This window comes from Gasterosteus aculeatus, chromosome 10, assembly GCF_964276395.1.
Source record: "Gasterosteus aculeatus chromosome 10, fGasAcu3.hap1.1, whole genome shotgun sequence".
NCBI classification, from domain to species: Eukaryota; Metazoa; Chordata; class Actinopteri; order Perciformes; family Gasterosteidae; genus Gasterosteus; species Gasterosteus aculeatus.
This window is the reverse complement of record NC_135697.1, coordinates 2400915-2412933: the sequence shown is the minus strand read 5'-3', so window position 1 is coordinate 2412933 and position 12019 is coordinate 2400915. Positions and strand designations below refer to the sequence as shown.

The 12019-nt window shown below is 43.4% G+C and overlaps 1 protein-coding gene across 2 annotated transcripts; it reads left to right on the top strand.

Annotated features, from left to right (window-relative positions):
- Positions 1 to 363: 363 nt before the first annotated feature.
- On the top strand, positions 364 to 6057 carry LOC120826741 (antigen peptide transporter 2-like). 2 transcript variants are annotated; one of them, XR_013450788.1, is made up of 11 exons: positions 364 to 1151; positions 1503 to 1617; positions 1716 to 1846; positions 2044 to 2249; positions 2721 to 2918; positions 3004 to 3132; positions 3349 to 3537; positions 3729 to 3902; positions 4159 to 4318; positions 4597 to 4873; positions 5246 to 5607. XR_013450788.1 is itself a non-coding variant. In XM_078080706.1 (11 exons), the coding sequence occupies exons 1-11, from the start codon at positions 566 to 568 to the stop codon at positions 5450 to 5452; spliced, it is 2232 nt and encodes a 743-aa protein (XP_077936832.1). In that variant the 5' UTR covers positions 364 to 565; the 3' UTR covers positions 5453 to 6057. The 2 variants fall into 2 exon arrangements, 1 of the variants encoding a protein (XP_077936832.1); XM_078080706.1 differs by having other exon boundaries at positions 4737 to 4873; positions 5246 to 6057.
- Positions 6058 to 12019: the final 5962 nt, after the last annotated feature.

Below are 12019 nucleotides of genomic sequence, written 5' to 3'. Positions count from 1 at the left end.
GGGATGGACTCCAGCGACCCTGTGTGCAGGATAAGCGGTTTGACAATGGATGGATGGATGGATGGATGGACAAACTGATTGTCTAGCAAATACATGAAATTATGTTTTGTGGGTTTTATTTTGAAGGATAAGAATGGAGGGCAAAAAAGTAAAAGTAAATAAAAGAGTTATTTAGTGTCACAAGCATCTAAAGAGTCAAAGTCAAGTTTTTTATTCACATTATTATTCCCTCTTATCTTCACTGCTAATCAGACTAAAGTAAGAAGCCTAAGCGGTTGATTGTTGGTCATCCTGCTTAAACAAAAGTCTACATGCTTTCTGATTATACTTTATCGTTCTTTTATATGCTTTTCTTTTATGTGCAATTTAATAAAAATAAAAGCCTGTGTGATTTACTGTTTTATTTTTGTTTTTATTTACAATAAATGGCTTTGGACTTTAATGCTGGTGTAATGTTCTCGTGAAGTTAGTGATAATAAAAGATAGTTTACATGTGTAACCCACTCAGTTTAGGAACCCAAAATAGTTCTATAGGGAGCCGTTAGGATTTCGGGGAAACCAGACAATGAAAGTGAAAGTGGACCAAACATCAGACTGCAGCGACAGAGAAGGTTATGCAGACGACTGTAGCTGCATGACGACAGCCGATATGGCAAAAGTAACCCGCAAAGGCATCGCTTTGGTGTCCGCAGTCTGCGTGGACCTGTCCTTGTTTTACGCAGCGGGACTGGTGGCGACTCGCAGCGTGTTTGGACACTTTGCGCGTCTCTGGCTCCACGCGGCTCTCCGCTGCTCGGCACTGAGCGCCGTGACTCTGCTCACCCTCGGAGATCTCAACCCGTTGCTGATCCGCGTTATCGCGTCGCACAGTCTGCTGCCCGCGGTGTTTGAGACCGGAACCAAAGCGCTCTACCGCGAGGAGACCGAATGCGGCCCGTCGGCGGATGCGCGCTGCTGGCTCGTTTGCGCCGCAGCGTCGCTGGTCGGTGCGCTGTTTTGGGAAATCAGCGTGCCGGACGCGGAAGATGCTGCCGCCGGTAAAGAGAAGAAACAGAAGGCCAGAGTGCTGTTTTTGAGAGTCCTGGCCTTGCACAAACCCGAATATCTGCTGCTCCTTGGGGGGCTGCTGATGCTGACGCTGGCAGTTTTGTGTAAGTATCGGCCTACGTCACATGATGAGGATGAGGTTGTCATTCCAGTACAGGATTCACGTTATCATCTACTAATGAGTAAATAACTCATGTTCCAGTGCACTTCAGGCCCCTTTAAAGAGATGCTAAGACTGAGCATCTCTTTAAATTGGCCTAAACTCACAACTATGAACATTGGTTAAATTTTTAAAAAGTCATCGTCCTTATTTTCATCTTCAATTCTCACTGTGAATTTAAGCCTTAGCCTTATAACAGTTACTCTGCTGATACGCTGGACCACATCGATGATGATGCTAATATGATGCTGATTTTCACTCAGTATGTGACTTTGTATGTTCTGCATCCACTCAGGTGAGATGTTCATCCCGTTCTACACTGGCAGAGTCATTGACATCCTTGGCACTCAGTATCGGCCCAATGAATTTGTATCTGCGCTTCTTTTCATGGGACTATACTCTCTGGGCAGGTATAGGACAATTTGTCCCCCTCTTCACTCTCACTCATCCAGGGAATGCGCCTGTAGCTCACAACGTAACATGTGACTGTGTATTTATGATCCGTCAGCTCTTTTAGTGCAGGCTGCAGAGGAGGTTTCTTAATGTGCGCCATCAGCGCCTTCACGTGCAGAATTAAAGTCCAGCTGTTTGGGGCTTTGACCAGACAGGAGATTGGGTTTTTTGAGACAACAAAGACAGGTGAGGCTCTCGTATTACACGCACATACAGTTTACTGTATGAATACTTCATCAATGGACATGGCCAATGGAACAAGTCATGGCAAGACACAATAAAGACAGGACAGGAGGCATTTCAGAACATGAGATTGTCACAGAACAAGAACATCACAGAACAACAGAAGAGGACAGAATGTAAACTCTGTATTTTCTGTGTAGGGGAAATCACATCAAGGTTGTCTAAAGACACCACCCTGATGGGAAGAGCGGTGTGTCTCAATGTCAACGTGCTGCTGAGGACGTTCATCAAGACGCTGGGCATGATCTCCCTGATGATGAATCTTTCCTGGAAGCTCACATTCCTGGTATTGATGGAGGTGCCCATCACCAGCCTCATTCAGAACATCTATGACACACACTACCAGGTGAAAGGCAGGTTCATGAGAGACATTGAATTAACTCGGGGATCCAAAGGATCGTTTGATTACCTGTTTTCCATCACAAAAAAGCTCTTTTATTTTATGTAGCAGAAAGGTGCTTATGTCTTTTAAAAGACAAATGATGCGATGAATCAAAAATCAACATTTGTTGATTGCTCATATTTTGTGTATGATTATAACATATAAAACTGTTTTTTTCCCTTTATCTTATTCAGCTCAAAGCTTTTATGTTGAACTTTCTTTTGTGTTGATTTTGACGCTTCCTGTGGACAAAAGCTGTAGTTTTTTTCCAAGCACTGGAGTTCGTTATGAAAACCTCTATTTACTTCATAATTGAACATCACATTATGATCTTTTAGGACATTTTATTGTATCAGCATCCGTCTTTTTAACGTTTCTAATATAAGATACCCACCCGTGACTTAATACTGAGAAGACTTTTGTCTTCCTCCCCAGCGGCTGTCCCTGGCAGTGCACGACTCCATGGCTCCGGCAAATGAAGTCGTGAACGAGGTGGTGTCCAGTATTCATGTGGTACGTAGCTTCAACACAGAGAAACACGAAGCCCGTCGTTATGACGACCGCTTGATGGACACACACATCCTGAAGATGCGCCAGAACGCTGTCAGAGCTGTTTACCTTCTCGCGCGCAGGGTGAGAAGTTTGTAGTTTTTTCGTACAACAGGTACTTCTGAGTATATACTTGTACATCACCTCATGTAACAGTGTGTGTGTACAGTTGACAGGCTTAGGCATGCAGGTGGTCATGATGTACTACGGCAGGCTGTTCATCCGGAGTGGACAGATGACCACTGGAAACCTGGTTTCCTTCATCCTCTACCAGTCAGATCTTGGAGACAACATCAGGGTAGATAACTGCTGGCTTTTCTTATGTTTTATTTAAAGATGATAGAAACAAACTCTTTGTGGTGTCATGTTGGGTCATCATGTGTTATGATATTTGGCTCTCAGTTTAAAAGACTACACATGATTGCATGCATAAATATTCCTATTCAACATTCCGCCTTCACTATATAAAGGTAAAGATGACGTCATCAAGTGCTCAGTTTCATGTTCTTTTTAGACACTGACCTACATCTTTGGCGACATGCTGAACTCGGTGGGGGCTGCTGGGAAAGTGTTTGAGTACCTGGACCGTAAAGCTCAGGTCAGCATGGAGGGGAAACTCAAACCGGATCAGCTGACAGGGAACGTCGTCTTCCGCAATCTCAGCTTCGCCTATCCTACTTACCCCGACAAAACAGTACTGCAGGTGAGCTCATGCCGCCAGAGAGGGGACTTCTTTAGCATGAATTTCAATAGCGGAAAAACGGGATGAGTCTAGAAAGTGACAAGCTAAAGTAAATGTACACAAGGGTTCCCTCAGTATCTACAGCTGCCTATAAATTAATGTACAATAAGCTACAAAAACAAAACTATTTTCTGTTTCATCTCCTCTTTTAGGACTTTTCGTTGGAGCTGAAGTCAGGTCAGATGACAGCGCTGGTGGGAACATCTGGAAAAGGGAAAAGCACATGTGTGAGTCTGCTGCAGCGCTTCTATGAGCAGCAGGACGGAGAAATCCTATTGGACAACGAACCACTGAAATCCTATGACCACCGTTTCCTCCACAAGAAGGTGATTCAGCATTACGGCTTTGATCACGCAAACCACGCTCCTGCTTTGGACAATTTCTGTCTCTTATCTGTGTTTGAATTGTTTTTAATTTAATATCATATTGGGAAAATAATATCCTTTTTTAGTTTAGTACCACAACGGTTACATTGACAAGTTGATAGTGCAACAAGAAACATCAGTTAGAAACCATACATGCAGATACCTTGAGGCCAGAGGGGTCCTGGGAACTGAAGGCTGATGACAGTGTGATTGACAGATTGCTTTGGTGAGCCAGGAGCCTGTCCTCTTCTCTGGCTCCATCAGAGACAACATCGCCTACGGGCTCGCTGAATGCTCATTGGATGAGATCCAGGAAGCAGCACGCAAAGCCAACGCACACGACTTCATCATGAAGCTGGAGAAGGGCTACGATGCAGGTAACCTTTTTTTACTGTTAAAAAGAAAAGCAAAGAATACATCATTTGTAGAGATTAATGCTGGAACTTAGGGAAAGTAAACAAAATGAACCGTGAAGAATCAAAAAGGTAACGAGTGTCAATCATGGAGGATGCAAGTGTAACCTGTAAAAAGCCACAGACTAACCTCCACAATGACCAGGAGGAATTATCAGTAAAGTCCTCCCTCACATTGGAGGAACTGCTTTATTGCCTATGAGCCATGTAAAGAAACCAGTCAAGTATTACATGTATTACAGACAAACGCAGCATAATCGTGAGCATCTCGCATCAGCTTGAGCGACGCACACGGTGACAACAGGGCCAGCAGTGCTCAGTCAGGGTCCAACCCGGGCGACTCACCTCAATCCGTTGTGATTTCATGATGTCCATTTCTCAGAGGTGGGTGAGGGTGGGGGCCAACTATCTAAGAGCCAGAGGCAGCAGATCGCCATCGCTCGAGCTCTGGTCAGGCAGCCACAGGTCCTCATTCTGGATGAAATAACCAGCTCTCTGGACATGACCAGTGAAAACAAGGTACGTCTTAACATCCCTCAGGGCCAGAAGTCCCTGGCTGTGTATTTCAGACAAGTTCTGTGCCATCAATCACTTCTAAGTATTTATGTACAGTAGAGACAAAGTGCTGCACACATCATTGCTCAATTAATTGATGAGCATTGAGCGATGAAGATAAACATTTAATCAAAGATACAAGAAAAGTAGATACATTTTCAACCATACTGGGTGAACCGTGTCTATTGCCTGAAGTTGGCTGTGATAGACTCCAGCCCCCATGTGACCCTGTGTGCAGGATGAGTGGTTTGCAGAGTGGTTGGTGACTCTGCTCACCAACTCAACAACACAGAGAAGCACTGAAAGAGGAATATGTGTGTCCTTGACCCTGCACAGATTCACCAGGCTTTGGCCAGTTGTCCTAACCAGACCCTGCTGGTGATCGCCCACAAGCTGAGGACCATCCAGAGGGCCGATCAGATTGTTGTGATCGATGGCGGCAGAGTTCAGGAGCGAGGGACTCACCAGGAACTGATGGAGTTGAAGGGGAGCTACTACCGACTGAGGGAGGAGCTCTTTGAAGAGGAAAATCCAGCACAGTGACCCACCGCTGTCACCCTGGACCCGTCTGTGAGACGGTGGTTCTGTGGGACCACGTTGGACACACATGTACTTAACATGTACAAACATACCTTTATAAATAGATTATGTAAATGTTGTGTGAATATTAAAAATAAAAGAATGATTTTCAGTTAAAAGACGTGGAACCTCCTCAACTCTATTACTATGCTTCTGTTCTTATCTAGTTTGTTGAAATGACATTGGATGTTATGAACTAGTCAAACTAGATTAATAAATGATTTCAGATATGGACCTGGACTGTAAAGCTCAGTAGAATTCATTAACCAGAACTGCCTCCTTCAAGCATGATTCTGTAACCCTTTTCATGCCGATCTACCAAAAGCAGTAAAGCTACAGAATGCTGCTGGCAGGGTTTCAACACAAAATAAAATCAGATAACGCAACTCACACTGTCTCTCCCAAAGGATTTGATTCAAAGTACTTCCTTATATTGTAGGGCGCTGAACAGCCCGGCTGCCCCTTCATATGACGCACATGGTATTTAAAAATGTGTAAATCCCTTTATGCTGAATTCTGTGCATATAAAGTGCTTAATGAATAAAGTTAATTCATTCATTCGGGACAAAGTCAAAGCAAAGTATATTAAGTTCCATGGTACAATGTTCATGGGGTTTAGCAGAGTTTGCAGGTTGTATTCATGAGTCACACGGAGTCGCGCTGTGCAGTGAAAAGGAGGGAAGCACTTAATACATTTTACTATTATCGTGGTGATTGTGAATTGGTTATACTGGTTAGTAGTCTGAGGCGTTGGAGCTTTTGTAACCACACATTAGTGTTTGTTTGGTCCTTGTATTTCTGGTCTGACTGTGACTTGAGGTGTGTCTTTGTTGTGTGAGCGACCTGGAAAGCCCCGGACTACCAGCCCTTTGTTTGCTTCTGTCAGTGAGGCTTTTTGGAAAGTTGCCTGGTGACATTTCATAAAAACACGGAAGTGACATCAGGCGTTGTGCCAAAACACCAACCCCCTCTATTGACAAAGCTCAGGCTCAGCATCGGCAACGTTAACCGCCATCTTGTTGAGACGTCTCCACAAAATGGGGACTGAAGTCACGTGTCCACACACGTGCTGCTGTTGCTTCTCTTGGACTCCTGCAAGACTTTTATAACGTCACGCATCATGAGTGTGAGGGATTCCTAAATGAATGGGTCTATGACATGAACACCCACCCAGTTTACTGTATTTTAATGTACATTTAAAACATTTGTGTCCCCCTACTTGATTAATAATCACATGCTTCACTGTGAGTCTGGTTCTGCTATGGACAAATTATTATTCATCATTCTAATGAAGGTGACGCTTTGGAGATACACCCCGGCTCACAGACTTATCATGAACTTGGCTGCTTCCCATCTACAACCCTGAGTGCTGCCTGCAGGTTCCAGTGGCAGGAGGCGTGGAGTTAGAAAAAAGGGCAAAAGGCACACGCCATCTTAGTGACATCGTCTCATCACAGACCCAAAATGGCCGTCAGCGTGAGTTGAACACTGGAAAAAAAGGGTGAATTTAAAATACAGATGATTGTGATTGCGGCCTTGTCTAGAAAAGATGAATGTGCATCCTGAAACCTTTTGTCACCTATATAGTGCATTCTGTAAATGTGTGTCTCTGGATGTGCGGATGCGCTGAGCAGCTTTCGTTGTGCACCACCGAGTGCTGAGCTCTTCTTGCTTTCACTTTCTGTGCCGTGTTGTGCATCCGTTGAGCACCTGACTCATCCAAGACACAACCAGCTCGAGCTCTTGTGACTGAGTCACAGGATAGATCGGCTTCACTGGCACATAATGGAGGCTTCTCTTCTTTAGAAAGAGCAAGTGATGCAGCGTAAAGCACAACAGAAGTGACACTGATGCAGCGTCTTTTCCACACCTCGTCTCATTTTAATGACAGAAGCTTTCAATAGAAAAAGGTCAAACGTGATGCTACAAAAAGGGTTTCCAAAAGTGCACGTGCAACTATTGATCTTTAATACATATGAAAATGAGTCCTTTAGATAAGTCGTGATACTGTTGTGGATGAAGTAAAAGTAACCATATCCTTTGGACTGAGCAGGGAGCTGTAGCATTATGTAATAGACGGGTAAACCCCAACATTAGTGCAGCACAGTGTTACTACGTCGCTGTGTGGTTTCCTCAGTTAACAAGGGAAAAGCATTCAATCAAACACACCTTAAAGGACATTTCCAGTTTATACAGGAAGGTAATACCAAAAAACTGATCTTGTTTTATGTGTTTGACTTCAGAGAGCAAAATGTGGTGAACAGAAACTGATCCTCTGTGAGTTTAGAAAAGACACAACAGCCCTGACCGGTGCTGAGTCCTTTGAGACAGTGTAACAGCGCCGCGCTTTGGTTGGATTTGCCAATTTATCATAAGTCACGTGATTTCCTGCAAACTGGCTGCGTGAGCGTTTGGCACAATAAGAGGAATTGGCAAAAGGCTGAATCGCTGCTTATGAGTGCCATCTAGTGAACGCATGAAAACAGGGCTGCTAACGTAATAAATAACACGGTGAACCATGAACCACCTTAGGTTGGGAAGTGGTTACCTTACAGCAGCGGTGTTATGTGGTATTCTCAGTGAGCAGTGCAGCTGTTGTGATGTGTGCAGAGAAGATCCACAGGAAACAAAGTTTGTAAGTGCAGAAAAAGAAAAGAAACATCTGAAGCCACAGAACGACGTGGACGCCCACAAAGAGACACTTTTCTCTGCTTAAAGAATTCATTTAGTATCCAGAAATAATGTATTATATCTGTATATTTGAATAGAAAGTGTATAGTGATTTACTATCTTTATAGATTGGGAACATTGGGGGATTGTATCTATGTAATTTCATTCACAGGACTTTCTTTCCCAAAGGTGAAGGTTTGGTCTCAGCGTTGGGACACTACCAGCCCCCCCACATATAAAACAAACCTAGTTGATATTATGTGAACAGGCAAACGTTATCAACATATAGTAACATTACGTAACTTGGAGCCAATTCAAACATAACAGTGATAAAACCTTAGTTTTAATACATAACATGATTCTGCACCAAATAAATAATAATGACTAATAAAATAAATTGATAAAAAACGTACTGCTAAAGTATAACAGTATATTCTGTATCCATGATATAGTAAAAAAAAAAAACGTTTCCCAGTTTTGCAGCCAAAAATACATCAAAATCCACTCGCAGACTTTTTTGGTAAGTGGGAGAATTAAGATGTAGTTTTAGGATGTTAAACCTGGTCTTAATGCATCAGGCTCGTTCTCCTGCTCACCTGGAGGAGCTCATTGAGCCTCATGACGGCGTTTCAATGGGTTCTAAGCACATGAGACACTGGTTTAGTGCTGCAGTGGGAAGTATGAACAGAAAGCAGTCTGTCCATTGAGGATTAAATGCTCTACTTTCACTGGCCATTTGTTTTTCTCACTCGTCTTTTTCTCAAATTTTGCTATGTTTCTTTTCTTCCTACCGTCTTTTTATTTTTAATTTGCCGCTACCTCCTCCTCTGTCCGCAGTATTGAGACAATATCATCCTGCCTGGAATGCAAAGACTACCGTAAAGACGACTAAAGCTGTCACGTTTAAATCACAACCGTCTGTTTTTAGCTTTTGGTCCGGATGGGACGGCTTCTGGGTCTGGACCCGGACCGCGGTCCTCCAGTCGGTGACCTCTGCTTTAGAGGCTGACTAATATCTTATTGAGGCTGTGGCGGTTTCATATATAGTTTCTACTTCATATTGGTGTTGGGATATGTTCATTATGTCCTCAGTTGTGGTGATGGTGTAGTACAGTGCTGATCTGTGTTGTGCAGGAGCCACAAGGGGGCACTCGTTCGCATTGCTGTTTTGTTTGTCCCAAAATGTTTTGCCGTTTTATATGAAGAAGTGATGAAGGCCGTCTGACCCTGAGACTGATGTGTCAGCGGCAGCTCGTGAAATAAATATGCCGAAGACGGCTAAAGATGGCTCATCTGAATCGCCCGCTCTTTTCCTCCGAATGCAACGTTAGCTGCAAGAATGCGAGTAACGCAACTCAACAATTGTGAACAGAAATGGATCCAAGTGAGCTCAAGTAGACAAGTTACAAACCTGAAATATCACAATACGTTACAGAATACATACACAAAGAAACTGAACTTGCTTTGCTCCTTTTGTTTTGTGGTGTGATTATAAACTAACTTTACATTTAGTTGTTTGATGGAACAGGAGGAAGCATCAAGCTGAAGGAGAACGATGTGTGGTGACGTTCAGCTACTGTAGCTCGGACATATTCTGTAAGATCTTAAGTTACAGTTAACAGAGCTTGTATCCTATGCAATAGAAACATAAGAAGTCCTTGCATACAAGTCAATAGAGTTGACTTTTACTGTCAAGCGCAGCAGGTTGCTAGGTAACGGGAGCAGTGGAGGTGACGACACAGGCAGGATGCCCCCCCCCCCCCGTAGGCCAGACCGTCCCATTTCAGAGAGCGCTCGGTTCAGCCTGTACGGTTGATGGAGGACCAGCCAGGTCCACCGCCAAGGCTGCTGAAGGCTGCAGGCTACAAGGATGCAAGGATGCAAGGATACACAGCTACAGCTCTCTGGTCTGGGCCATTGTGGAGAGGTTGCCGTCTGTTTGATGGAGTGTGGACAGGTGTCTTTTATACAGGTAACAAGTTCAAACAGGTGCAGTTGATACAGGTAATGAGTGGAGAACAGGAGAGCTTCCTAAAGACAAACTAACAGGTCTGTGAGAGTCGGAATTCTTACTGGTTGGTAGGTGATCAAATACTTATGTCATGCAATAAACTGCAAAATATCTTTTTTAAATTATACAATGTGATTTTCTGGATTTTTGTTTTAGATTCTGTCACTCACAGTTGAAGAGTACTTATGATACAAATTACAGACTCCTACATGCTGTGTAATTGGGGAAAAACTGCAAAATCGGCAAAATATGTATCTCTGATACATAGAAATAACAGCCGTTGACTCTGTTAGGGATTTAAGCCAGAAGTGCACCCCTAGTCAGGGAATTATAGTACGTGTAATAATGTTTAGTGTTAGAATTGTAGTTTGTGTGATGTTAGATATTAGTTATTACATTAACATGTTAGATGAAGTGAATGCAATTTCAATCAAACACAATTCATAGTCATTTAAATCATATAAACACTGTACACATTAACATTCTGTCACAATGTGATGTTAAAACCTGGGGACGGATGCCAATTGCCGTTCTTTATGGATTTCTCCCAATTTTATCCCCAAAAAGGTTTTTTTGGGAGTTTTTTCTCCTGTCAGGTAATAAAATGAACAACTTCATGTAAGGCAGCCGACTGAGGCAAATGTCTTGAGAATTGAACCACATGAACTGTTTTAGATCTTATGACGAAGTGTGATGAACGGTGATCATTAATGATGGGTTGTTGTAATGAAAGTGTACTAGTTATAAGATGAAGACTTAAACAATGTATGCTTTGTTAAATTCACTCATTGAGGCATAAAGCCACTTTATCTGCATTGAGTGCATTGGAGTGTGAGGGACAGCTAGGACAGGGAGGTTTCAGGTTACAGCTGCAGCTTCACACCTCAACGTGGAAGGGACAATGGAGGAGGTGACCCTTTGGAGAAGAGGCCAATGATATTCAAATGCACCAAGGAAGACACACCTCAAGAGGTTTCAAAGGGCCATGGCGGGGAAAAGACTGTTAGAACTTCTCCTGCAGCCGCGTTGATAAGTCACTTCAGACTTGCTCAGAGGATTCTCTATTTCGCGAAATATTCCACTGTTCGCTTAGTATTTCACTTTGTAATTGTAATCCCTATTACGTTGTTCAGTTATTAAATAACTTTTGATTTTTGAATTTAAACGAATTGACTCATTCGTGTCCTCGTTTCCGGCCGGGACGAGAACAAAGGATGGAGTCCTCCCTCGAGAGCTTCCGAAACCTTAACAGTTGGCGCCCAACGTGGGGCTCTCGTTGGGGGAAGGCGTTGCTGAGAGGTTTGACTGCAAGTACCACGGGTACAAACAAGGTAAAACCACCTTTTTCATGAATTCTGTGATAGGTAGGTTTAGGAAGATTTAGAGTGGTGCTGGCAGTCGGCCATGAGGCAAGGCCTTAGATGCTAAATACTAAAGGCTAGTACATTAATGACTTGGGTGAATATAATAAGCTGATAGTGAATAACAGTGGGGACATACTTTTGCAAAGTGAATGCGAATGGGAGCCGGCTTTTAGAAATTCCAAACACGCGCGTTTGGTGCGTTCAGGTACACACTTAGAGCGTTAGAAAAATCCAGGCGGCGAACTGGTCTGCTGAGACATAAAGACCAGCAGGATAAAATCATTCAAGTAGACCCGTATGGGATTGGTTAGGGGGTTCGCATGAGGTGTGACGATGCGCATGTTGTCCACTAGGTTTCCCACAATAATTACGGCGTCTTTAGAGAAGACTCTTCTCTTCATTTCCCCTCTCTGTGCATAAAGTCCTTCACAATTAGGTATTGCAGGATTTAATAGATTGGGGGGGGGGGAGCTTGCTCTACGGGAT